This window comes from Trichosurus vulpecula, chromosome 9 (assembly GCF_011100635.1).
Source record: "Trichosurus vulpecula isolate mTriVul1 chromosome 9, mTriVul1.pri, whole genome shotgun sequence".
Taxonomy (NCBI): Eukaryota; Metazoa; Chordata; class Mammalia; order Diprotodontia; family Phalangeridae; genus Trichosurus; species Trichosurus vulpecula.
Window position 1 is genome coordinate 35,185,838 of NC_050581.1, and position 14,050 is coordinate 35,199,887.

Here is a 14,050-nt window from a genome sequence, read left to right on the forward strand (position 1 = left end):
AGACCTCAAGGAGGAAGAAGGGCTTCTTACTGAAACTTTTCAACCTACCTTTCCCATTTTTTCCCCTATGGACAATCAGTATTCATTGCTACCTGGCCCTCTAAACGTTGATTTATTTCTTCTAACCCCCCTTCCTGCTGCTATAGCATAGTCCCTTCCTTTCCACATTTAAGTTTTATTATTCACTTGTCTTTACTCCACATCTGTTTCTCCTGAATCTCACTTTAATCCCATGATGACTTTGCTCTTGTAACAAAGAAAAACCATTCCATCGAAACCAACAGAAACAGTGACCAACTTGACATTTTATAGCAGATTTCACATCTGTCGTCCATCACCTCCCTACTAATATGATAGAAAGAGGCAAAACTTGCTTTCTAATATTGTTCAGTATCATCTGAAGCCTTTTCTCCTAAATGCTAGTATCTTCCTTCCCAAACCACCTTGTATTTAGCTACTTTGTATTTACTCTGCTTCTATTCATGGTCTCTCTTTTTGTGAGTAGAGATTATTTCGCTCTTTGTACTTAGATGCCCAGTGCCTAACGTAGTGCCTAGACTCATAGTAGGGGCTTAAATGCTTATTGACTGATTGATCTTTAGGATTCAAGGATTTTTACTTGAAAGGAGAATGAGAGAGACACAGGCAGAAATGGAGGAACACACACATACACACACACACACACAGAGGCAGAGAGAGAGAGAGAGAGAGAGAGAGAGAGAGAGAGAGAGAGAGAATATGGATGAAAAGCACAAAGAAAACATAACACTGAGACGTTGGGCTAATTCCTCTTGGATTAGAGTGCTTACTAACGCTATCCTCACAGTCCCACAAAAGAAGTCTGTCCATAACTATCCTTCAGTCCAATTTTCCTACTCCTATTTACACTTAGTGGTTCAAAAAATGTTTGTAGCATTAATGAGCCAAATGCTGGATCTGAGATGAGTTTACTTCACTCTGCATGATTGCTTCACACACAAAATCCAATCGAATTTCATCAGTTCAACAAATATTTATTAAGCATCAATTATGTGCAAGGTGTTGTGCTAAGTTCTGGAATTACAAAGACAAAAATTCCTGCCCTCAAGAGGCTGATGTTCTATGGGGAAGATGTGGAATATACACAGGAAAGTATAGCATAAATACCTAAGAGGGCAAAAAAAAAGGTTAATCCATGACTTACCCAGTTCACTTTTGAGTGTGTGATCATGAGGAAGAATTGAATGTGAATTCCGTATATTTCCTCCCCCAACAAACCAGTTCACATTGGGATTCCAACGATTCAAAAAGCCACAGAGATGATTTTCTTCAAAGTCACATTCTATAAAGGGGGTGGGGGGATGAGGAGTGGAAAGAAACACATCAAGAAAGAGGCAATCACATCCCGGGGCATCTATACTCAGAACCTAAGGGAAGGTCTGGCCCCACACATTCAGATGGCTGGATTGCTCTGTTCTTTATCCCACTGAAATCACTTATCAGAACTGTCCGTGCTAGATTTCCTAAAACTATCAGATTAGTAAGAACGAACTAAAATGGATGACTCAGTCTCTAAAATCAGCAGTATAACATAATAACTAGAGAACTAGTCTCTGAACCAGGGAGGTCTGAATTCAAGGCCAACTTCTAATTCAGACTGGTTTGTGACACTGGGTAAGTAAGACACCAAACCTCTTGGATGCACCCAACTAACTGCCTAGGGCTGCGAGTTGAAAAATAGCTCCTAACATGCATTGATGAAGGCCATCATCAATGAAATCACATTACTGGATCCAGTAAGTGTCACTTACTACCAGAGTGGCCTTGGCTATTTAACCTCTCTGGGCCTCAGCTCTTCAGTTTGAACTCACACTTCCACCGCCCCCCTCCCCCCTTCCTTAACTTCCTGGACAGGAGTGCTGCATAAGGGACAGAGTGCTGAACTTGGAGTCAGAAAGGGCCGGGTTCAAATTTTGCCTTAGACACTTACTGTCTGTGTGACTGTAGGCAAAGCATTTAATCTCTTTTGCCTCAGTTTTATAATTTATAAAATAATAATAATAATAATAATAATGAGGGAGCTGGATCCTATGGCCCTTAAGCTCTTTTCTAGATCTAAATATATAAACCTTTGGTTTATGACTATAAGACATAAATGGATAAGTGTAGGGAGCTCCCATACAAAAAAAAAATCACAGGTCCCTGAGATATTTGTGAAATCACTTCATGTTTCTAATAGAAAGTATTTCACGTAATCTCAGAGGAAGAAACTAGCCGCATTTGACCAGTTCATATTATAAAAAAAAGGAGGGGGTTACTTTTCAATTTCTGAGGAAGTTACAATGGAGAGCAGCAGATCTGGAGTCAGGACCAAAGTTCAAGTGTCACTACCCTGAGTGGCCTTGGGCATTTAATCTCTCCAGCCCTCTGTTGTTCAGTCATTTTTTGAGTTGTGTCTTACTGTTCATGACCCCATTTGGGGTTTTCTGGACAAGGATGCTGGAGTGGTTTGCATTTCCTTCTACAGCTCATTTTACAGATGAGGAAACTGAGGCAAACAGGGTTAAGCAACTTCCCTAGGTTCACATAGCTAGTAAATTTCTGAGGTTGGATTTGAACTCAGGTCCTCCTGATTCCAGGGCCACCACTCTATCCACTGTGCCACCTAGCTGTCTCTGGACCTCAGTTTCCTCAATTAGAGGGGTTTGGACTAACTGATTCACGCATTTTCTTCCAGTTCTAAATCTACAGTCTCATGATCCCTTTGAAAGTTGAGACAGAAAAGTCATGAGAACCAGGGCATACATTTAAAAAATTCTTATCTCCTCCCACTGCCTCTGAGAGAGAGAGAAGAGGAGGGGAAAAGTCCTTTGGCTATCAAGGGAATTATAACTAACTGTGGGAATGATAGAAGACATGGAGAAGACTTAGAATGCCCCAAATCAAACGCAGAGAAATTTAAAATGCCTTAACTGCGAAGAAAAAAGAAAGTTCTAATTATTAGTATAAAGTATTTAATTAATTAATATTGATTAATTAATATTAACGTTAACTAATTGTTTAAGTATTCCTTATTAGTATAAAGTACTTCTAATTCTTTTCTCTCTTTTAAATTCAAACCAGCACCAGGAGTTCCACAATGAGAAATGGGACTTCAGAAACCTGGCAGAGTCTCCTACTGTGCTGACATTTTTGATATTTGCAATGAGGAAGAAGGGGACAGTGGAGAACGCAGGAGACACAGAGGAGGCCAGGCAACGTCTATTTTCCTCAGCAGTTGGAATAAAAGACTGAGTGTGCAGCAAGCTAGAAATTCTTATTATAACCTGTTGAGGCTAGGCAATAACTCACATTACAAGTGCCACATCAATTTTTCTTTCTTTCCATAATCTAGTACTCTGAGGACAATAGGGTCGTGTCTTTTTTATGGTGAACATATACAGAAAAAAAATGATATGTTGAGCTTAAGTCAGCCAAACTAAAACTTCAAGGCAGTTTGCAAAGATTTTCTAGAAGCCAAATTCACAGAACGGTAAAATGGAAAGGGAACTGGAGGCCTAATCTTCCCTACAATTTTACAGATGAGAGCAGTGAAGCAACTCGCTCAAGATCACAGAGCCGGTTAGTTCTAGAGACAAGACTAGAACCCAGATCTCTTAACTTCTGGCCTAGTGTTTTCCCCTTTGCCCTAGGCTGCCTCCTCATAGTTCATGTCAAGAGTAAACAGCATCTGCCCAGTACATTTCTCCTGGCAACAGTACATTTTTAGCAAACATTGAAACGGGAAATGAAAAACCACTTACCAATACAGTATCCAGTCATCATCTTAATTTCAAAGACTGCAATGCTGGCCGTAGTTCCTTGCCCCAATATACCTTCTATTAATATCTGTATAGCACATGGAAAAGGAAGGGAATTGTGTATCTAAATTCATGGTTCTATGATCACCCTTTCAAGTCCTCAATGATTCAGCCATAAGGCTCTTCACTAACTTAAGACAAAACAGCCCCATTAATCTCTATTTAGCTGCTGTTCGACATATCATTACCCTCCCTCTAAAGAATGCACATGAAAGATTATGTGGAAGGGAAGGTAGTGGGTTTGAGTATGAGAACAAGCTTTCACCAATGTCACCTTCACTCTCGTGTTAAAAAAAGACAAACAGAGGCAGCATGTGCTGGGCGAGGTCATTTGTTAGGTGTACAAAACAAAAACATCTAACAAATAATAACGGTAATAGCTAACCCTTCTATAACACCATCTATGTGTCATGCACGGTGCTAAGCTCTTTCCAATATGATCTCATTTAACTCTCACAATAACCCTGCAAGCTAGGTGCGGCTGTTACTCCTATTTTACAGTTCAGAAAACTCAGGCAAATAGAGGTGAAGTGACATGCCCAGGTCACACACCTAATACGTGTCTGAGGTAGCATTTGATCTGAGTCTTCCTGGGTATAGACCCAGGGCTCTATCCACTCAGCCACCTAGCTGCCGAAAAGAAACCTGGCTATTCATAGGATCATAGACTTAGTTCTGGAAGGGACTTCAGAAGACATCTAACACAACCCTTTCATTTTACAGATGAGGAAACCGAGGCCCAGGGATGTTAGGTGACTTATCCAAGTCACATAGGTAAGAAATATTAGAGGTAGGATTTTAATCCAGGTCCTCTGACTCTAGAGGTACCTTTGACTGAAACAAAGGGCTGCACTTGAGGACCTAGAGGGCCACATGTTGCCTTGAGGCAAAGGTTTCCCCACCCTTGGTTTAACCTGATTGGACAATGAAAGAAGACCTAGCCTCCCTATTGAAGGCTGTCATAAAACTGCTCCAGCAGTTATTTTAAAAAAAATTAAATAAATCTTTTATTAATACCGTTTTTAAACATAGCCTCTGGCAATAGAATCTATCTTTACAACAATGAGTCTCCATTAAGCAAAATAAATCAATACATTGGTCATGTCTAATGATGTTTCAGTCTTTGCATTTCTGTAGTCTACCACTGACACACTTGTGAGAATGGAGACACATTTTACCAAGATCTCACTGAAGTCATGTTTGGCCAGTGTATTAATTAAAGTTTTGATTTATTTTTGGTTCTGTTTTCTTTTGTGTGTGTGTGTGTGTGTGTGTGTGTGTGTGTGTGTGTGTGTGTTTGTCATTTTCAGTTGTGCCTGAATCTTTGTGACTCATTTTGGAGTTTTCTTGGCAAAGATACTGGCATGGTTTGCCATTTCCTTTTCCAGCTCATTTTACAGATGAGGAAACTGAGGCAAACAGGATTAAGTGACTTGCCCAGGGTCACACAGCTAGTAAGTGTCTTAGGAGGACAGATTTGAACTCAGGAAGGTAAGTCTTCTTGACTCTAGGCCTGCCACTCTATCCATTGTGCCGCCTAACTGCCCAAAAGGGATTGTACATGATTTATTATTGTGATCATTGCATAAATTGTTCTGAATCTGCTCACTTCATTCCACATCAGCCCATATACATCTGTCCAAGTTTTCCTGAGTTCTTCATTTTTGTAGTTTCTTTTATAGCATAAAAATGTTCTATTCCTTTCACATGTCACAGTTGGTTTGGTCAGTCCCCAATGGATGGCTACTCATTTTATTCCAGTTCCCTGCAATAACAAAAAGTTCTGCTACCAAGATTTTTGTATTTATGAGACTTGTTTTGTCTTTGATTTCCTTGTGGTATCTCTGGGTCAGTGGAGTATGTATAGTTTAATGACTTTCCTTGTATAACACCAAATTGTTTTCCAGCTCCACCAACAGTGTATTAATGTGTTTTTCTTCCTCTGGCCCTTCCCACATATATAATTTTTGCCTTTTCTCGTCTTTGATTATCTGATGGGCACTAGGCAAAAGCTCAGGGTTGTTTTACTTTACATTTCTCTTATTATTCTTGACATGGGAATAGGCAATTGATTTCATTTTCTCAGTGTTTTCTACTAGGTCTTTAGAGCCAGAAAGGTAGGTGGAAGGGAAAAGGAGACAGATAAAAGATACATTCATGAAGACTCACTGTGTCCTTAATCCAACCTTCTCACACTAACGTTATTTCCAGCAAGTATATGCTTTTCCAAGGAGCTTTATCAGTCTGTTTATTAGTGCCAAGGATAGGTCAGGTTAGATTAGGGATAACTAGAAAGAACTATTCAGGCAACATCTAAGAGTAAACAATAAAAGAAACTTGAGGCAAATGAAAATTGCAAGGGTTTATGGTAATAGGCAGGGGTGTGTTGGTAAATGTTTAACAGCTAGCTCTCTGGGGAAAAAATGTATGCCAGATACACTTTTTATGTTTAATTTGCATTGTTAACATTTTCTCCATCACTTTCTTAAGTCTAGACAATCACTAAAACAAATCAATCTCTGTCATTGCAAATGCTCACACTGAAAATCTAATAATCGGTGGAGCTGGCTCCGGAATGCCTCAGGCAATAGGTAGAATTTTAGAAAGATAGGTACGTGGCATGAAGTAGGCCCATTGGTAGTTAATGTTGGTAGGCTGATAAGTATCTAGATAGTCTAGTAGCAGACAAGAGGCAAAAGGTCAGGCATGGTAGCGTCAGGGGGTCGATGAATTTTAGGGATCCAGCTGCAGGACTGAGGTCCAAGAAGAAGACTTCAGACCCTGCTTCCAAAGGGGCTGAGATATAAGACATGGTAGTAAGTTTGGGATTTAGGAAGCAGAGAGCAAGACAGGAGTTCAGTTATAGAATTGGAGTATCAAAAGGAGGGTTTAACAAAAAACAAAGGAGGCCATTTACTTGAACTAAATTACAGGTCAAAGTGGCACCAACAGCAAGGTTGATTACAGTCAATCTTTGGGCCCAACTGGTCCCAAAGCATGGAAAAAGGCTAAGGAAGAGGTTAAGTGAGCCCACCTCTGCGGCTTAAAAGACTGGCGAGGAGGAAGAGGAATGACTAGGAGGAGCATCCTTTGTCTCACTAACTCTCTTCTTTAACCTTTCTAGGGAGAAATTGTAAGTATTTGAAAGGGACAGACACTCTAAAATATGAACACATACTCTAGGTATGGTTCTTCTTCTCAAAACACTTACATTTATCTTTTTAAAAAAACACCAATTTTATGCTTCATCCCAAATTTGTAGCAAGTAATTATATAAAAGACATATATATTAGCAGAATAAAATCAAATTATAAGAAAATGAGAATATCCATTTAGAAAGGCAATTTACAAACTTGCTAATATTTGAGAATCCTGTTCAATAGGTGAGAAGTAGTCCAGCAAAATCTAATTTAGGGATAGCTGAACACAATATCATTTTTTATTATTAATCTTTCTTTATGACGTTTCAGCCCCCTTCCCTCACCCTTAAACAAGTATAAATTCTCAATATAGCAAAGAACCCATTATGCCAGAAGTTTTAACCAAGGTTCCAAGAGTGCATGAAACATACATAAAAAATTGGCACTTTATTCCCATACTCTGCCTACCTTGAATTTCTTGGTGCTATTTCGCAAATCTAGACTGGCTATGAGCCAGCTATCAGAAGAATCCTTGGTTGACCACAGCAGCCGATCAAAGTTTTCTCCTTCAAACCTGATGTAGAGATTTAGCCGGCTGGGGATGGATGGAAAGGGTGAAGATGTAGTAATCTGATAAACTAGCCGAAGGCAGCTCCACTCCTCCGCCTGTAGGTCAGGACTCAGCAGGACTGCTTTCTCCCCCTGCTTGGCAAAGGTAGAGTCCACATAAATATAGTGACCTAGAAATTAAAAAAAAAAGAATGGAATTAATATGTACAATATGAGAAGAGGAAGTATGACACATTTAAATAGTAAAAATGTTAGCTAGCATTTATATAATACTTAACCTATATTATCTGATTTGATCCTCACAACAACCCAGGGAGGGAAATGCTATTATAATCCCCATTTTGCAGAGAGGAAAACTGAGGCAGACAGAGGTTAAGTGACTCACTCAGGGTCACATAGCTAGTAAAGTGTGAGGCAGGATTTGAACTCAAATCTTCCTGACAGCTAGGTGGCAGCTAAGTGAATAAAGCACTGGGCTTGGAATCAGGAAGACTGATCTTCATGAGTTCAAATCTGGCCTCAGCTGCTTACTAGCTGTGTGACCCAGGGCAAATCACTTAACTCTGTTTGCCTCAGTTTCTTCATCTATAAAATGAGCTGGAGAAGGAAATGGCAAAGCACTCCAGTATCTTTGCCAAGAAAACCCCAGATGGGGTCGCAAAGAGTTAGACATGACTGAAATGACTGAACAGCTTCCTGACTCCAAGTGTAGCATTAATAAAAATGGCTGGTGTCCAACAAGAACTTTCCCAGCCTCTCAGAGGGACACTAGGACTAGACTGGAACTATCCCTCTGCACTTCTCCAGTTTGGTTCCAGCATGGATGAGACTTAGGTTCCAAGGGCATGGTGCATCTAAACTATCCCTGACCAGCACTTGTGGGCAGCATGTGGGACATCATCATGGTCTGTAGAGATTTCTGTATACTCTACGATAATATTCAAGGATCTCTGTGGGCATACGAACACTCTACAACCTGGATTAGCAGTAGGAATTTAATCAAGTGATCTTAGCCTTCTTATGTTTTAATTCCTCCGGTTGCCCAATGAAGATGGTTGTATCTAACCTACTGTATGGGGTCATTATAAGATTTAATTGGTTTAACTAAATGCATTTATTCTGAATGTCCTAAGGACTGTGTGGGATATGAAAGTTGACCACAGAACCTTCAGCATGGGACTCCACCTTGGAGATCATCCACTCCAACCTTTTTACTGTTGAGGAAAATGAAGCCCAGAGCATGCAAATGATTTGCCCAGAGACACAAAGCAAATGAATGAAAGGCAGAGGTAGAACCCAGGCCTCCTAACTATACCAAACTATTTTTCAAATTATAAGGTGGTTTTTAAAATAAGCACAAATTGATCCCTCTTCCCCTAAATCCTCCTTGCCTGCATTTCCTTCACTAAATTTTCAGGGGTCTGAACCATTCACTATGAGAGGCAACAATACTGTGGAAGGAGAGCTAGGTTTGGATTAAAAAAGACTGGGTTCAATTCAAATTTAGACTCTGACATACACTGGCAATATGATCTTGGGCAACCTGAGTGCCCTAGGCACTGAGTTGTAGAGCAGATATTGCCCTGCTAGAGGGAGTTTCCTCACTGGAAGTACCCTAGACCAATGAAATCACAGGGCTAGTGCAGAAAACACCTGCCCGCAGACACTTGCTACCTTGACCTTACAAAGACACACTCGGAAAACTAAAAGTGCTCAAAAGAATGACAGATTAATAAGGAGGAAGTAGAAAAGAGACTAATTAGAAGGGAAGTGGAGGCGGCAGGCAGAAATGGAGCAGCCAGCAAGGAATTATCCTTTTTCTGGTACAGAGGTATTAACCTTTTTTATTTTATTTTATTTTTTCAATGTCACAAGCTCCTCTCTCTATCTAAAGAAGCCTGTTGACTACTCAAAATGATGTTTATTGCCTGCATTCGTAACTGAAGGAAATGCTAAATTCTGTTAGAGATTACATAAAGATGTAATTTTTTTTACCATCCAGTTTCAAAAATGCCCCAAAGCCTACCCTCAGACCCCTTTGGGGAGCCATGGCCCCCAGGACTGTACACTGGTAAATGTTTAACACCCCACCAAATGTATACTTAACACACATTCAAGTTTAATCTATGTTATTATCATTTTTTCTCCATCATTTTCTTAAGTCTAGACAATCAAGAAAACTAAATCAAAACCTGACTTGTAAGTTTGCTGGTTTCCAAAGTGTAAATATTGACACTGAAAATTTAATAACCAGCTCCCTGAGCTTATATGAACCACCAGCACACTGCTGTGTTAAGAAATTCTTTTCTCATTATTATCCTTTCTTCTCAATCACTATAATGCTTAGGAGTACATAAAGCTGACTGCCTGGGAACTATACCGATGGCAGATGGATCGAGGGATCATTAGAACATAGAGTTGTATCGTAAAGGGCAGAGAGGAGAAAGGAGAGATTCAGGAGAATCTAGAAGGTGTTTTTTTAGGAAAGAAGTCAAACTAGAATGTATGCTCCTTAGGGGCAGCTAGGTGGCGCAGTGAGTAGAGTACCAGCCCTGGAGTGAGGAGGACCTGAGTTCAAATGTGCCTCAGACACTTGACACTTACTAGCTGTGAGACCTTGGGCAAGTCACTTAACCCCAATTGCCCTGCCTTCCCCCCCCCCAAAGTATGTATGCTTCTTGAGGGTAGGGGTCATTTTGGACTTTCTTTGTAATCTCATCACTTAGCATCGTGTCTAGCACATAGTAAGCATTTACTTAATGCTTGTTGACTGAATGACAAAAATGGATATCATATTTCAGACTATATTGCAAGGTTTCATGGATTCTATCTGCTTAGAATGCTCCTTGCTTTCTAATGAAGTGTTAAAACATTTTCCTCACACATTATTTCTCTTGAAATCTGGTTTTATTACACATTGGTGGCATTGTTCTCACAACATCAGGTACCCTCAGCAGCATACACTATGTGAAAATGCTTATGGTATTTAAAGTACTTTGGTAATGAATTACACCATTGTATTTTAATTCTGTTTACTGAAGAGCTATTATTACACACCTGTATCATAAATGGCTGCTATTAAAATAATCTGAATATAATTCACTTGCATGCCGGAGATTTTTAAAAATGCATACTTTGCACCCTCACAGAAGTGTTTATTAGAGACAGTCTATCTGTCCAACCAACCTGTACCTCTCAAACAGAAATGAGGGTTGTCCTTAGCTATATTTAACTGTACAGTAGACCAATCGGCAACCCACTCAGTAAGACTATAGAAGGGTTCAATTTAGGAAACAGTGCAATATTTTCAATAATCATAACCATTCACTGCTACGAAAAGCTAACTTTCCAATGCTAGTATTCTCCCAACGATGCTTTGTGGCTATGAATTGTGGAATGTCAGAATTTCAGAAGAATTATGAGTGGAAGTGACCCAAAAAAGGGCCAGTGGAAAGCTATTTGGGGGCTATTAGTAGATTGCAATGGAATGCCATAACAATAACTTCCATATGAGAAATGGCATAAAAACCACCATCAGGGTCATTTACGACTGCATGGAGGAAGACCATTTATGTAGCAAGGATGAGGGAGGGACAACATATGGACAACCTAAGAGTTGCCCTGGTACCCATGAAGTTTTGAGAGAACTAGTATATTAGGCGGTTCTGCTATAGAAGACTTAGAACAAAACATGATTAAGAATAAAAAAAGATGACAAGACTGTGATTGGGTTTTGGTCTTCACCAATATAGGGAAAAGCCACATCTATAAGACCAGTGATGTAAAACTCAAATAGAAATAGGGGCCACTAGATCATACATAAAGATCCCTGTGGGCTATATATCGACTTAATTTTAAGATGTAGTATTATTTATGTTTTACGCTATTTTTATTTATTCTGTTAAATATTTCCAAAGTACATTTTAATCTTGTTGGGGTTGTGTTTGGGGGTGTTATGGGGTGTATGTGGCCTGTGGGCTATGTGTTTGACGTCCCTGCACAAGTCTATGGCATCACTGAAGACAGAACAAAATATGATAGTCCAGTGAACCACCCCCCACCTCAAAACAGTAGGATTTCTAGAACGTTAGTAGCTTTACTTGTCTATAAAAGACAAAGTATGTTTCATAACCATCATAAATGAGTCATGGCACAGTGGGAAGAACATGCCTGACTTGGAGTGAGGAAGACTTGCATTGGAATCCTGCCTGCATCAGACATTTACTAGTTCTGTGACCTTGGGCAAGTCATTATTGTAAGGAGAAAATAAGATATTTTTGTAGAGAATTCTGTAAATGTTAAAGTGCTATGTGAGTGTTAGCTATTAATATGATCATGATTATGACCGATGTGTTGAAGGTAATCTCAGACCCTGGTTTATACTATGTGTGTGCGTGTGTGCGCGCACATACACACGTATACAGTCATCTCTTCATTTCATATAAACACCTTCCATTGCTGTCTTCTACTTAAATTAGTGGTTCTGTTAACTGTATATCAACAAAGTATTGGGTTATCTGAAAGTTAGCCTAACCCTACTTATTTCTATGATGTCCAGTGACAATGAATCATAAATACAATGAATCATAATATTAATTTTCTATTGTGTCATCTAACAGTTGTGATTTTCCTGAGACTGTGATTTGTAAACTTCTCTCCTCTTAACCATACACATTCCCACCCCCCTCCACTCCTGGAAAGTTAAAATAAATAGCACTAAATAAGAAAAAGAGGGAAAAATAAAAATATAATATAAATATAAAAATAAGACAAAGATTTTAAAAAACCCAGGAGATCATGCATGGAAGGGGTGCTCATATGATCATGACTAATAGGTAGAGAAGTCTGGGAAAGGTTACAAAACACAGAGTGTTAATGAAAAACCGACAGAAAGAGATGGAAAAATTCATTTGTTGCTTAGGGATTTTGAGCGAGTTTGGAATAAAGAAAATGTCAATTTACATTTATATATCACTTTAATATTTACAAGGCCCTTTCTTCACAGTAACCCTGGAGGTGGATAGTGCAAATATTAGCATCTTTATTTTACAGCTGAGGAAACTTAACGACCTAAAGATATTAAGTTATAGAGCTAATAAATGGCCGAAATGGGCCTTCAAGTCAGTTGCCTCAGCTCTAAATCCGGAGCTCTTCGAATTATGCTATGTTGTTTCCTAGAAGCAGGAATCCTTCCCTCACCCTCCCAAAATAAACGAACATGTAAGAAGGTGAAGCCCCTAAACAAAATTGCAAAATTGCCTTGTTAAAAAAAAAGTTGAAAAAAATAGCTCAAGATCAAGAAATGAAAAGATCCACAGTCTTTCGATCTATACCAAAGACACACATATATCATGAATACTTTCTTCAAAAGGCATTGGACAACATCGCAAAGAATGATGATATCTTAGCAGAGAGACCCAGGGGTGGAGAATCTGCGGCCTTCTAGGTCCTCAGGTACAGGCTTTTGACTGAGTCCAAATTGTACAGAACAAATCCCTTTATTAAGAGGATTTGCTCTGTGAAGTTTGGATTCAGTCAAAGGTCCACACTTGAGGACCTAGAGGGCCACGCGTGGCCTTGAGGCCACAGGTTGTCCACCCCTGGACTAGACTTATGATTTCATTGATGTAGGCAACTGTCAAATGAGGACACTCTCTCTACCAGTGCAGTTTGGTACCTTTTCTGCAAAATATAGTCTTAGAAAGTTACATAGAGCACTCAGGATGGAAGTGACTTGCCCAAATTCACAAAGTCAGCGTGTCCCGGGGGGAGATTTGAACATCAGTCTTTATGGCTCCAATACCAGCCCTCCACGGCTGCAAGGCCAGTTCTAGCTACTACACCAGTGCTGTCAAACTCAAATAGAAACAGATTCTTGCTGGCCATTCGTTGACTTAGAAAACCACAAATTAACATTATCTATGTTGTATTGTATTTTTATTCATTTTGCTGAAAATTTCTAATTATATTTTAGTGTGGTTCAGGACACTAAGGAGTTTTCAAGTTTGACACTTATGTCCTGATATGACCACTGCTTCTATATCTAACAGAGAAAATAACTGGTTTTAAAATCAGAGTCATAGACATTTTAATATGCATTGTCTATGTACAGTCAGACCATCAACAAGTTAGAGCAAAGATAAAAATCAACATCAAAATAGAAGGATAAAGCTGATAAAATACAATTGAAATCATACAAGTTACAATACAATTTAAATAGTTCCAACCCCAGTTCAAACAAGCTATTGAGGCTGAAAAATGGGAAAAGAAAAGAGAAAAAGACATCAAAACAGGATAACACCATTTACTATGAAAACTGAACTTATGAAAATAATTGCCATAGCGAAGATGTCACAAAGGACCTAGAAACTACTTGACCAGTAATTCCTTCATCTGTTTGCCAAATGGAAAGATGTGGTAGGCAAAGACAACAGTTTAGAAAGTATGGAAGGGTTACAATCTCATCTATGGGAACAGATCAGTGAGCTTAAAGAGTCAGTG

At 39.3% G+C, this 14,050-nt stretch overlaps 1 protein-coding gene across 1 annotated transcript in view; it reads right to left on the minus strand.

Moving 5' to 3' along the window:
• Window positions 1–14,050, minus strand: part of MAMDC2 (MAM domain containing 2) — a 223,208-nt gene that overhangs the window by 112,425 nt on the left and 96,733 nt on the right. Inside the window, exons 3-5 of the mRNA XM_036737380.1 lie at window positions 7,448–7,719; window positions 3,783–3,867; window positions 1,184–1,321 (exon numbers count right to left, since the gene is read on the minus strand). Coding sequence (XP_036593275.1) covers window positions 1,184–1,321; window positions 3,783–3,867; window positions 7,448–7,719 — 495 coding nt within the window. The remainder of the gene's footprint in view (window positions 1–1,183; window positions 1,322–3,782; window positions 3,868–7,447; window positions 7,720–14,050) is intronic.